Raw genomic sequence first — 14,351 nt, forward strand, 5'->3', positions numbered from 1 at the left:
AATGGGCCGGTTAAGAGGGCCAGAGTGTTCGCGCACCTAAAGGGACTGGAGGCAGACATGGTCATGCTTCAGGAGACACATCTGAAGGTGGCAGATCAGGTCAGGTTAAGGAAGGGATGGGTATGACAGGTGTTCCATTCGGGGCTGGATGCGAAGAATAGAGGGGTGGCCATATTGGTGGGGAAGCGGGTGTCGGTTGAGGCCAAGAACATAGTAGCGGACATTGGAGGCCGATACGTGATGGTGAGCGGGAGGTTGCAGGGGACGGAGGTGGTACTGGTGAATGTATATGCCCCGAACTGGGACGATGCTGGATTCATGAAACGGATGTTGGGGCGTATTCCGGACTTGGAGGTAGGAAGCTTGATAATGGGTGGGGATTTTAACACGGTGCTGGACCCAGCATTAGATTGTTCCAGATCTAGGACGAGGAAGAGGCCGGCAGCGGCCAAGGTGCTTAGCGGGTTTATGGACCAGATTGGGGGGGGGGGGGGGGGGGGGGGGGGGGGGGGGGGGGCGGAGTAGATCCGTGGAGATTTGCCACGCCTTTGGCCAGAGAATTTTATTTTTTCTCCCACGTACATAAGGCCTACTCCCGGATAGATTTTTTTTGTTCTGGGCAGGGCATTGATCCCGAAAGTGGAGGGAACGGAGTATTCGGCCATAGCCATTTCAGACCATGCCCCGCATTGGGTGGAGCTAGAGCTGGGGGAGGAGAGGGACCAACGCCCATTGTGGCGGTTGGATGTGGGACTGCTGGCAGACGAGGAAGTGTGTGGGAGGGTGCGGGGGTGCATCGAAAGGTATCTGGAGGCCAACACAAATGGGGAGGTGCAGGTGGGAGTAGTATGGGAGGCGCTGAAGGTGGTGGTTAGGGGAGAGTTAATCTCCATCAGGGCTCACAGGGTGAAGAGTGAGGGCAGGGAAAGGGAGAGGTTAGTGGGGGAGATTTTAAGGGTGGACAGGAGATATGCAGAGGCCCCTGATGAGGGACTACTCAGGGAGAGACGAAGTCTCCAGACGGAGTTCGACCTGTTGACCACAGGGAAGGCAGAGGCACAGTGGAGGAAGGCACAGGGGGCGATATATGAATACGGGGAGAAGGCGAGTCGGATGCTGGCACATCAGCTCCGTAAGAGGATGGCAGCGAGGGAAATAGGTGGAGTCAAGGATGGCAGGGGAACTACGGTGCGGAATGCGGGGAAAGTGAATGAGGCATTCAAGGCCTTTTACGAGGAGCTGTATAGGTCCCAGCCCCCGGGGGGAAAAGAGGGGATGCGACGATTCTTGGACCAACTGAGGTTCCCGAGAGTGGAGGAGCAGGAGGTGGCTGGTTTGGGGGCGCCAATTGGGGTGGAGGAGCTGGTTAAAGGACTGGGGAGCATGCAGGCAGGGAAGGCCCGGGGCCAGATGGGTTCCCGGTTGAATTTTATAGGAAGCATGTAGACCTGTTAGCCCCGTTGCTGGTTAGGACCTTCAATGAAGCAAGGGAGAGGGGGACCCTGCCCCCGACAATGTCGGAGCCGACGATCTCCTTGATCTTGAAGCGGGATAAGGACCCACTGCAATGTGGGTCGTAAGACCGATCTTACTCCTCAACGTAGATGCTAAGTTGCTGGCAAAAATGTTGGCTATGAGGATTGAGGATTGTGTCCCAGGGGTGATCCAAGAGGACCAGACAGGATTCATAAAGGGCAGGCAGCTAAATACTAATGTGCGAAGGCTCCTAAATGTGATAATGATGCCATCGGTGGAGGGAGAGGCGGAGATAGTGGCAGCCATGGTCAAAGGCCTTGTCCGCGGCCGAGTAGAGTGGGAGTATCTCTGGGAAGTGTTGAGGAGGTTTGGGTTCAGGGGAGGGTTTATTAGTTGGGTTAAGCTCCTGTATAGAGCCCCTGTGGCGAGTGTGGTCACGAACCGGCGGAGGTCGGAGTATTTCCGGCTGTATCGAGGGATGAGGCAGGGGTGCCCCCTGTCCCCTCTGCTGTTTGCATTAGCAATTGAACCTTTGGCCATGGCGTTAAGGGAAGTCGGGGAAATGGAAGGGGGTGGTCCGAGGGGGAGAGGAACATCGAGTGTCGCTGTACGCAGACGACTTGTTGCTGTATGTGGTGGATCCAGTGGAGGGGATGGTTGAGGTCATGCAGATCCTAAGGGAGTTTGGAGACTTTTTGGACTATAAGCTCAATGTGGGAAAGAGCGAGCTCTTTGTGGTGCATCCGGGGGATCAGGGAAGAGGGATAGATGACCTACCGTTGAGGAGGGCGGAAAGGAGCTTTCGATACTTGAGGATTCAGGTAGCTAGGAGCTGGGGGCCGCTGCAAAAACTCAATTTGATGCGGCTGGTGGAACAGATGGAGGAGGATTTTAAAAGGTGGGACATGTTGCCACTCTCGCTGGCGGGCAGGGTACAGTCGATTAAAATGGTGGTCCTCCCGAGGTTTCTTTTTGTTTTTCAATGCCTCCCAATTGTGATTACCAAGGCCTTCTTTAAGAGGGTAAGCAGGAGCATTATGGGATTTGTGTGGGCGAGTAAGACCCCGAGGGTAAGGAGGGGGTTCCTGGAGCGTAGCAGAGATAGAGGAGGGCTGGCGTTGCCGAACTTGGGTGGCTACTACTGGGCAGCCAACGTCGCGATGATCCGTAAGTGGGTGATGGAGGGAGAGGGGGCGGCGTGGAAGAGGTTGGAGATGGCGTCCTGCAAAGGAACGAGCTTGGGGGCGCTGGTGACGGCACCGCTGCCTCTCTCACCGACAAGGTATACACGAGTCCGGTGGTGGAGGCAACGCTAAAGATCTGGGGGCAGTGGAGACGGCACAGGGGTGCGATGGGAGCCTCGGTGTGGTCCCCGATCAGGGATAACCATCGGTTTGTCCCAGGAAGGATGGATGGGGGGTTTCAGAGCTGGCATCGGGCAGGGATTAGAAGAATGGGGGACCTGTTCATCGATGGGACGTTTGCGAGCTTAGGGGCGCTGGAGGAGAAATTTGGACTACCCCCGGGAAATGCTTTCAGGTACATGCAAGTGAGAGCGTTTGGGAGGCGGCAGGTGAGGGAATTCCCGCTGCTCCCGGCACAGGGGATTCAAGACAGGGGGATTTTGGGCGTATGGGTCGGAGAGGGCAAGGTGTCGGCGATATACCAGGAAATGAAAGAGGGGGAGGCTTTGGTAGAGGAGCTGAAGGGTAAATGGGAAGAGGAGCTGGGGGAGGAGATTGAGGAGGGGCTATGGGCTGATGCCCCAAGTAGGGTTAATTCCTCTTCCTCATGTGCCAGGCTTAGCCTGATACAATTTAAGGTGGTTCATAGAGCGCATATGATGGGGCGAGGCGGAGTAGGTTCTTTGGGGTGGAGGACAGATGTGGGAGGTGCTTGGGAAGCCCGGCGAACCATGTCGATATGTTTTGGTCATGCCCGGTACTGGAGGGGAGTTGCGGGAACAGTATCTAAGGTGGTGAAAGTCCGGGTCAAGCCAAGCTGGGGGCTAGCACTATTTGGAGTAGTGGACGAGCCAGGAGTGCAGGAGGCGAAGGAGGCCGGTATTCTGGCCTTTGTGTCCCCAGTAGCCCGGCGAAGGATCTTGTTAATGTGGAAAGAGGCGAAGCCCCCCAGCGTGGAAGCCTGGATAAATGATATGGCAGAGTTTATCAAATTGGAGCGGATAAAGTTTGCCTTGAGAGGGTCTGCGCAGGGGTTCTGCAGGCGGTGGCAACCGTTCCTGGACTATCTCGCGGAGCGGTGGATGAAGGTCGGACAGTAGCAACAGCAACCCAGGGGCGGGGGGATTTCTGGGGGGCATTTGAGCAAGGAAACACATGAAGGATCCGGAAAACTGACATGTACGGGAGGAATCCAATGTACAAAGTTCTGTATCTTATTGACTTGCCATGTTCATGTCTTGCTATGCGAGCTGTCTTTCTTTTTGTAAGGGGGGGGGGGGGGTTGTTTGTATGGTTGAAAATGTTGTTGTTAAATTCTTAATAAATATGTATATATTTATTTTTAAATCTCCCATCACGACCACCCTATTGCTCCTACATTTTTCTATAATCGGTCTACATATTTGTACCTCTACTTCACGCTCTCGCTTTTTGGGAGGCCTGTAGTAAAGTCCCAACAATGTTACTGCACCCTTCCTATTGCTTAGCTCTACCCATATTGCCTCAGTGCTCGAATCCTCCATCGTGCCCTCCTTAATCACAGCTGTGATATCATCTCTGACCAGTAATCCAACTCCTCCACCACTTTTAACTCCCTCTCTATCCCTCCTGGAGCATCTATATCCTGGGATATTTATAGAATCATAGAAGTTTACAGCATGGAAACAGGCCCTTCGGCCCAACCAGTCCATGCTGCCCAGTTTTTAACCATTAAGCTAGTCCCAGTTGCCCGCACTTGGCCCATAACCCTCTATACCCATCTTACCCATGTAACTATCTAAATGCTTTTTAAAAGACACAATTGTACCCGCATCTACTACTACCTCTGGCAGCCCATTCCAGACACTCACTACCCTCCTGAGTGAAGAAATTGCCCCTCTGGGCCCTTCTGAATCTCTCCCCTCTCACCTTAAACCTATGCCCTCTAGTTTTAGACTCCCCTACCTTTGGGAAAAGATGTTGACTATCTACCTTATCTATGCCCCTCATTATTTTATAGACCTCTATAAGATCACCCCTAAGCCTCCTACGCTCCAGGGAAAAAAGTCCCAGTCTATCCAGCCTCTCCTTATAACTCAAACCATCAAGTCCCGGCAACATCCTAGTAAATCTTTTCTGCACTCTTTCTAGTTTAATAATATCCTTTCTATAATAGGGTGACCAGAACTGCACACAGTATTCCAAGTGTGGCCGTACCAATGTCTTGTACAACTTCAACAAGACGTCCCAACTCCTGTATTCAATGTTCTGACCAATGAAACCAAGCATGCCGAATGCCTTCTTCACCACCCTGTCCACCTGCGACTCCACCTTCAAGGAGCTATGAACCTGTACTCCTAGATCTCTTTGTTCTATAACTCTCCCCAACGCCATACCATTAACTGAGTAGGTCCTGGCCTGATTCGATCTGCCAAAATGCATCACCTCACATTTATCTAAATTAAACTCCAGCTGCCATTCGTCGGCCCACTGGCCTAATTGATCAAGATCCCGTTGCAATCCTAGATAACCTTCTACACTATCCACTGTGCCACCAATCTTGGTGTCATCTGCAAACTTACTAACCATGCCTCCTAAATTCTCATCCAAATCATTAATATAAATCACAAATAGCAGTGGACCCAGCACCGATCCCTGAGGCACACCACTGGTTACAGGCCTCCAGTTTGAAAAACAACCCTCTACAACCACCCTCTGTCTTCTGTCGTTCAGCCAATTTTGAATCCAATTGGCAACCTCACCCTGGATCCCGTGAGCTTTAACCTTCTGCAACAACCTACCATGCGGTACCTTGTCAAAGGCTTTGCTAAAGTCCATGTAGACAACGTCTACTGCACTGCCCTCATCTACCTTCTTGGTCACCCCCTCAAAAAACACAATCAAATTTGTGAGACATGATTTTCCACGCACAAAGCCATGCTGACTGCCCCGAATCAGTCCTTGCCTCTCTAAATGCTTGTAGATCCTGTCTCTCAGAATACCTTCTAGTTGCCAGTCTTGCCCTTCCCTCAACTAAGTCTCAGTAATAACCAACATCATATTCCCAGGTACTAATCCAAGCCCTAAGTTCTTACCTGCTACACTTCTCGCATTGAAACAAATGCACCTCAGACCACCTGTCCCTTTGCGTTCATCATCTCTTCCCGGTCTACTCTTCCCCTTAGTTACATTGAGTTTATTATCTAGTACCTTACTGGCTTTCGTTGCTGCCTCTTTACTGACCTCTAACTTCCTAATCTGGTTCCCATCCCCCTGCCACATTAGTTTAAAACCTCCCCAACAGTGTGAGCAAAAGCACCCCCCTAGGACAATGGTTCCAGTCCTGCCCAGGTGTAGACCATCCGATTTGTAATGGTCCCACTGCCCCCAGAACGGGTTCCAATGTCCCAAAAATCTGAATCCTCCCTCCTGCACCATCTCTCAAGCCACGTATTCATTCTGACTATTCTTGAATTTCTACTCTGACTGTCTTGTGGCACTGGTAGCAATCTGAGATTACTACCTTTGAGGTCCTACTTTTTAAACTCATCTCCGAACTCCCTAAATTCTGATTGTAGGATCTCATCCCATTTTTTACCTATATCGTTGGTGCCTATATACACCACGACAACTGGCTGTTCACCCTCCCCCTTCAGTATGTCCTGCTGCCGATCTGAGACATCCGTGACCCGTGCACCCGGGAGGCAACATACCATTCGGGAGTCTCGTTTTCGACCACAGAAACGCCTGTCTACTCCCCTTACGATTGAATCCCCTATGACTATAGCCCTGCCAGTCTTTTTCCCGCCCTTCTGTGCAGCAGAGCCAGCCTCGGTGCCATGAGCCTGGCTACTACTGCCTTCCCCTGCTGAGTCATCTCCCCCGACAGTATCCAAAACGGTATACCTGTTTTGGAGGGAGATGACCGCAGGGGACACCTGCACTGCCTTCCTGCTCTTTCTCTGCCTTTTGGTCACCCATTCCCTGTCTCCCTCACCAACCCTAATCTGCGGTGTGACCAACTCACTGAACGTGCAACATTTGTCAGAATATAGCATCAACAAGCCCTCGCAAGCTAAAGTAGTGGGAATCAGAAGGAAAGCTTTCCACTGGCTGGAGTCATACCTAGACCAAAGGAAGATGGTCATTGTTGTTGGAGGTCAATCATCTCAGGACATCATGACAGGAGTTCCTCAGGACCGTGATCTAGGCCAAATCATCACCAGCTGCTTCATCAATGACCTTCCCTTCATCATAAAGGCCATAAGTGGGAATGTTTGCTGATGATTGCACAAAGCTAAGCACTATTCACAACTCCTCAGATACTGAAGCAGACCGTGTCCATATGCGGCAAGACTTGGGACAATATACAGGCTTGAACTGATAACTGGTAAGTAACATTCATGCCACACAAGCTCCAGGAAATTACACCTTCAACAAGAGAAAATCTAACCATCTCCTCTTGACATTCAATGGTGTTAGCATCACTGAATCAGGCTAACGGTTTCCGCCCACAGGTCCCAAAAGATGTTCTTGTTAGGTGAATTGGACATTCGGAATTCTCCTCCAGTATACCTGAACATGGGCCAGAGTGTGGCGACTGGGGGATTTTCACAGTAACTTCATTACAGTGATAATGTAAGCCTACTTGTGACAATAATAAAGATTATTATTATTACTAAAACATCTTGGAAGTCTTACCATTGACCAGAAACTGACCTGGACTGGCCATATAAATACTATGGCGACAAGAACAGGTCAGCGGCTGGGAATTTTGCAGGGAGCAACTCACCATCTGAATCCCCAAAGCCTGTCCACTATCTAAAAGTCAAAAGCAGGATGCAATACTCTTCTTGGATGAGTGCAGCTTCAACAACACTAGAGAAGCTCAACACAATTCAGGACAAAGCAGCCCGCTTGATTGGCACCCCACTTACCACCTTCAATGTTTACAACCTCCGCCACCAATGCACAGTGGCAGCAGTGTGTACCATCTACAAGATACACTGTAGCAACTCACCAATACTTCTTCAACAGTACATTCCAAACTCATGACCTCCACCACCTAGAAGGACAAGCACAGCAAGTGCATCGGAACACCACCACCTGCAAGTCCCACACCATCCTGACTTTGAACTACATCGCTGTTCCTTCACCGTCACTGGGTCAAAATCATCGAACTCCTTTCAGAACAGCATTGTGGTTGTTCCTACAACATAGACAGTGGTTCAAGGAGGCAGCACAATTTGGAAGGGTAGTTAGGGATGTGCAATAAATTGCGGCTTAGCCAGCGACTACATCTCACGAATGGACAAAGTGCATCGGAACACCACCACCTGCAAGTCCCACACCATCCTGACTTTGAACTACATCGCTGTTCCTTCACCGTCACTGGGTCAAAATCATCGAACTCCTTTCAGAACAGCATTGTGGTTGTTCCTACAACATAGACAGTGGTTCAAGGAGGCAGCACAATTTGGAAGGGTAGTTAGGGATGTGCAATAAATTGCGGCTTAGCCAGCGACTACATCTCACGAATGGACAAAGAAAAAAAAAATCACTGTTTGACCTTACTTTAAACTCTCCTGCCATCTACTTTTGTTTTTATTTCCACTTTTATTTTTTGTTGAAACACGGAGAACTGAAGCTACCTGAACTAGAATGCACATGTCGCTGGTCACAACACAGAGCACCAACATCAGAAGATGCACACATTTTGTTTTTGAACTCAATCGTATTTCCATGACAAATTTCCATACGTTTTTTTTTTCCCCTCCCTTCCTGGCCACCACTTTTCTCCATCCCGATCAACAGGGTGCTGGTTCTTGCTGAGTTGCAGTTCTCTGAACACTGGCTAATGTCTAGTACTTGTACCAAGTAGCTTTTCTTTTGAGAGTGGACCTAGATAACAAGTGGGGAAAATTATTCAACTCCAGATTTGCAACACATCTCAGCCCATCCCTGTCTTTCACGGTCCTTCCACCGGTGATTGCTTGAAAAATGATTAGCAGTGGCTATGGTATAAGATCAACAATCTAGAGGTTGTGGGTTCAAATTCCGTCAGGGCAAGTTGGGAAATGAGATTCAGAAAATAGGGTAATTTCTGAGTTGAAACCAGATGGATTGCCGTATAACTAAAAATGGTTCACCAAACTAAAGTACTTCACAGAAGGGAATCAACCTACCCAATTTGACCTACATGTGGGATGCACAATAGCACAGTTGCTTCACAGCACCAGGGTCCCAGGTTTGATTCCCGGCTTAGGCCACTGTCTGTGCGGAGTCTGCATGTTTTCCTCATGTCTACGTGGGTCTCTTCCGGGTGCTCCGGTTTCCTCCCACAGGAGGAAAAATGTGCAGGTTAGGTGGATTGGCCATGCTAAATTGCCTCTATGGTGCAAAAAGGTTAGGTGGGGTTACTAGGTTACAGGCATAGGTTGGCGGTGTGGACTTAAGTAGGGTGTTCTTTCCAAGGGCCGGTGCAGACTCGATGGGCCGAATGTCCCCCTTCTGCACTGTAAATTCTATGATTCTATGACTCCAGCCTCAAGATACGTGTTTGATTCTTAATGGCCTTTGATGCGACCGCCTACTCAGGGCAAAGAGGGATAAGCAAAAAAAAAAAAGTGAAAATACAGCCAGAAAACAACTTTTAAAACCCTTTTCAAACTCTGAATTTCTATTGTGGATCTTAGACCCCACAACCTCCCATTCCACAGTTCATCCAGCTGAGATCAGTTTACTACCTGGAACTCAAACACACCATGTTATGATATGTACAACTTAAAGATGCTCCCTGAAGGGATTTACCTCATAATAAAGGATCTCTTTGATGGAGATGTTGCTCCTTCCTCACCTGAGCAGTGCTCCGAAAGCTAGTGACATCGAAACAAACCTGTTGGACTTTAACCTGGTGTTGTAAGACTTCGTACTGTGCTCACCCCAGTCCAACGCCGGCATCTCCACATTATGGAGATGTTGGACATGTAGCCTCCGCCATTGCACTTCATGGATGGCTGACAGGAACTACATGCTCAGCTGGACCATCTTGTTCAATGTTCATGCTCCTTGATGTGATGCAACTCAGCCTCTCCCATCAGCTCCTAGCAACATGGGTCTAATCCAAACTCAGAGTAATCACATTTTCATCCCCACCCCCCAATGCAAGTGCAGTGGTTCTCCCAAGATGCTAACACTTTTAGGTTTCAGCTTCTCCAGTGGCATTAATTTAGCTCATCACTAGTGGCTCTTCTCAATTAGATACCTACCTATGGTGAATTCCCCACCGTTTGCTCAGTTAGCTGATCTTAATTAGGTTGGTAGGTAGGACTATAGTTGGCCTCAGTCCTTCTAGTTGGCAGAGATTACAGGTTTGAAAGGTTTTTTAAATTCATTTATGGGTGTCACTGTGGGCTGGGCCAGCATTTGTTGCCCAATCCTAATTACCCTCCATTTCAGAGGGTATTTAAGGATCTGTCATCACATGTAAGATATCCTTCCCCACAGGACATTAGTGAACCAGATGGGTTTTTAATAGTTATCATTACCTGTAGCTCATAGAATCCCTGCAGTGCAGAAGGTAGCCATTCGGCCTGTCGAGTCTTCACCGACCCTCTGAAATAGCACCCTGCCTAGAACCACACCTCCCGCCCCATCCCTTTAACCCCACCCAACCTTTGGACACTTAAGGGCAATTTAGCATGGCAATCCACTTAACCTGCACATCATTGGACTGTGAGAGGAAATAGGAGCACCCGGAGGAAACCCACGCAGACACAGGGAGAAGGTGCAAACTCCACAGTCACCCAAGGTTGGAATCAAACCTGGATTCCTGGTGCTGCGAGGCAGCAGTGCTACACATTGTGCCACTGTGCACTGGTACACACTGCTACTAATGTCTTTCAATGGTGGAGGCAGTGGATATTGAAGATGGTGGATGTTGTGTCGATCAAGCAGGCTGCCTTGTTCAGTATGGTGCAAGGCTTCTAGGGTTGTTGGAGCTGCACTCATCCAGGTAAGTGAAGAGTATTCTATTAGACTCCTTTGGGGCATATTGAGATTGTGAAAAGTGCGATTAAAGACAAGTCATTCTTCTTACTGCAACACTATTTAGTTCCACTTTCCATACAAGCTATACGAGAATCCGTGTTTGCTTTAAGTCACATGAGTTTGCTAAGCACAATACTTGTAAGCACATGCTCCACTTGGCTTCTCCACAGAGCTGCTGTGATGTACTCACTGTTTACCATTTACTTAGTTCTCACAGCAGCGGAGTGCAAAATCTGGAAAGCTTCAATTTAACCATTTCACCAACACATTCCTTTCACATTGTCCCTCCCACAGAACAGTGAAAGTTGGCTTTATGCCTGCCTGGCTCCTCCTCCACTACACTCCCCACTGTCACTGAATTCACCATCAGGGGCTGTTTAGCACAGGGCTAAATCGCTGGCTTTGAAAGCAGACCAAGGCAGGCCAGCAGCACGGTTCAATTCACGTATCAGCCTCCCCGAACAGGCGCCGGAATGTGGCGACTAGGGGCTTTTCACAGTAACTTCATTTGAAGCCTACTTGTGACAATAAGCGATTTTCATTTCATCATGATCTCCTCTGGGGGTGGAGAAGGGATGGCGATGAATTAAATTTATTCTGCACTTCCTGATGTTGACAGAGTTGGTTTTGGTCTGTTTCTCATCACAGTGGGGCAAGTAGCCGTCTGAAGTGGGAGCAGGGAGGAGGAGAGGTCGAGGGGGAATGTAATAATTGAGAAGTTGAGCTAAATGGAAAAGTACAGTACAAGGAGGGATGCAGAGTGCTGCCAGATATCTAGAGTCACAAATCTTGGTCCTAAAACTCATGAGAGTGTTCATTTTTTGAACAGGTTGCCATTTTATTTTTCCAAATTAACCAACCTTGGCATACCGAGCCAACTTTGTGTTAATAGATGCCAAATGAGTGGCTTTGCTATGCTGAGAATCCTACCCCTAGCAGGAACTATATCGAACACCTTACAGTCAACAGACAGAAGAGACTTTCCATCTCCCATTCTGCATCTGAACACATATCATAGAGGATTTCACTAAGATACATGGTTCACCTCTACAGCATCAATTGCAGTTTGTGTGCCCTCAGCCCCGAATTCCTCTTTTAAAAAAAGGAATATGGTTAATGATATGTGGCATTAAACCCTAGATGTCATAAATTACGGCAGTCAAATCTGTCCATTCATCCAAATACTTTCTCCAAATCTGGAGTGACCTGTATCGTGGACTAAAGTCTCAGTCGGAGAAGGGGAACAATATTTGCCAGGGTTCCCACACCCGATTGTTGCACGTGCAGACACACTGGCTGGCTGTGATGCCTCCCACTGGCTGCTAATAACTGCTGTCTGATGTGTCACAGAGCCGAGGAGCTGTGGGCTAGATATAAATCGGTAAGAAACAAAAGGTCGGCTGGATTCCCTGGAATTGTTAAAGTGATGTCTGATGTCTATAAAGGAGTTAGAATGGAGGGTGGAATTCCACACAACTGCATACAGCCAGAGCCCAAACGTTCAAGGGAGGGTGCCATCTGAGGACCCAACACGTACCCGGAGTGTTCAAACACGTCTGCGGACCCCAGTTCCTAGAGCAGTAGCTGCTCCAATCCAATGTCAGACAAACCCTACCTTGGGGATTGCCATTTCCAACACAATGGACAGACACATTATACATATGTACATGTAAACAGTATTGCACCCAAACCAATATCTATAAATAATCGACTCAACAAAAATAAAAGCACCTTCAGGAAACAGTGACACAAATGAAGAACAAAAAAAAAAATAACAGTTCATTTTCTCCAAGTGCAACAGATGCAATTTGGAAACTTTGCCAGATTTTAAAACGATGTGACTTGCAACGCAACCAATTCCAAATCTGAGCGTGAACCATCCCAGGCATCACAATCGATTAGAATCGACAATATGTTGGACTTTTGCTGCGCACTTGATCTCGCCCTGGACCAGAAAAGTATCGAGATGTATATCGTGTTTTTTTTTGGTTGCGTTCTGGCTAAACACACCACAGCCAAGACTGAACCAGTTTTGCAGCCACCTCTCTCCATCTGAATGAAGATCACTCCAACTTACTTTCAAACAACTTATTTTTTTAAAAAATCAACAATTAAACTGGACGTCAATAAAATCAAACCTCAAGTCCTGGAATGCTTTAAAAAAGGTCATAATTCAATCCTACTTCCAAACACAGTTAGGCTGGCTTACACATAAACATGTCACAAATTAGCAGAAGCACCTCCAACTGTCCTATAATAATAATTCTTCCAAAAGAGAGCTCACATTGTTTTAAAAAGGTGATATAAAAGGAGAACGCAAAGGTGAATCTCAAAGGCAACACAAAAAAGTGAGCCTAGTTGCTTTAGTCACGGTGCACTGAGCCATTGGTTTATTTTCATATTTGTTTTTCTTCGCAAGCGAAGCTGAGCATTGGCAAGGGTCGAGGGCAGTGTGGGGCTGGCGGCCCTGGCCCCGCGCGCCCAGGTGTGGGACTCACCTTGGTGAAGTACAACATCCAGAGCTCGTACAGCCGCTCCTTCGAAGCCATTCTTCGTCCGGCAAAAGCTGCGGTTACTGCTTTTTATGAATTTATTATTTCCTGTTTCTCCTCTCAGACATGCAGTTTTCTCTTGCAACTCTTCATCTCTCCTTTCCACTTCTCTCCCTCCCCGATGTTGCAAAATAAAATTAAAATGTGGAATTATTCCCTTGTTGCAGAAAAAAAATGTTGCACAGAATTTAGCATCAGTGAAGATTCGCTTTCTTCATGTTTTCCTGCAAGCTGGGTTTCTTCGCTTTGCATTTTCAAATAAACCCTTTCATGATGTTCGAAGTTGCTCCGAGTGAATGTTTCTCTCTGTTTTCACACAATGAGGGCTTCCGCCATCTCGGTTCCGGGATTTCTTTTTTTTTCCCTCTCATTTATGTTGTTGCTTCTGTTGTGGGTTTTTTTTTTTGGCAGAATGTGTTTGCGCTTCACTGCGCGTGCACGCTGGCGGGGGGCCGGCCCTCGCTCGGGAGCGCGCGCACAGCCACACACCATAAATTACAGGAGCGGGTCAAAATTACTGTTTAAAGGTCCACATGCGCGCACCACCGCGGAGTGGGGGGCGCGCTTCGGCTCGCAACTGGCCGGCGAGCAACAAGGTGCGCGCTTGTGGCAGCTGAACGGGCGCAAGGGCGTCAGGTGAGAGGGGCGGGCGCGCGCGGGGCCAGAGGAGAAGGGCGAGCGCGCGCGCCAGGTGAGAGGGGCGCACGCGCGGATAGGTGATCAGGAGGGCGCGCGACAAGACGAAGGCGCGCTCCCAGGTGAAGGCGCGCACCCGGCCAGGTGAGAGGGCGCGCGTTCCCTTTCTCCTGGCGTTGCCGCCAGTCTGTAATATTCAAAGATCTCATTCGATTGCTTCAATGTAATTATTTTATTTTAGTTCCGTACGGCAGTCACTGCGCCTCAGTCATTCATTGTAGGTTCAGCACTTTGAGATGCCCGATCAGGTGCTTAATAAGTGTTCCCACTGGATCTTAATCTCGATTATTGATCTAATTTGAATTCTAATTTCCAGGGATTCTCGCTGGTACCCCCCCCCCCCCCGCCCCCCCCCAGTAAATTAGGTTATCTTCCGAAGAAAAACTACAGGGGTTTCGGCCACAACGACGAGACT

At 48.7% G+C, this 14,351-nt stretch overlaps 1 protein-coding gene across 2 annotated transcripts in view; it reads right to left on the reverse strand.

Annotated features, from left to right (window-relative positions):
- Window positions 1-13,686, reverse strand: part of nbeal2 (neurobeachin-like 2) — a 519,702-nt gene extending 506,016 nt beyond the window's left edge. For both annotated transcript variants that reach the window (XM_072468153.1, XM_072468151.1), the window contains exon 1: window positions 13,187-13,686. In XM_072468153.1, the coding sequence (XP_072324254.1) occupies window positions 13,187-13,237 (51 nt within the window). In that variant the 5' untranslated portion in view covers window positions 13,238-13,686. The remainder of the gene's footprint in view (window positions 1-13,186) is intronic.
- Between the last annotated feature and the right edge of the window lie 665 nt (window positions 13,687-14,351).

The sequence above is a fragment of the Scyliorhinus torazame genome, chromosome 11 (genome assembly GCF_047496885.1).
Source record: "Scyliorhinus torazame isolate Kashiwa2021f chromosome 11, sScyTor2.1, whole genome shotgun sequence".
Classification (NCBI taxonomy): Eukaryota; Metazoa; Chordata; class Chondrichthyes; order Carcharhiniformes; family Scyliorhinidae; genus Scyliorhinus; species Scyliorhinus torazame.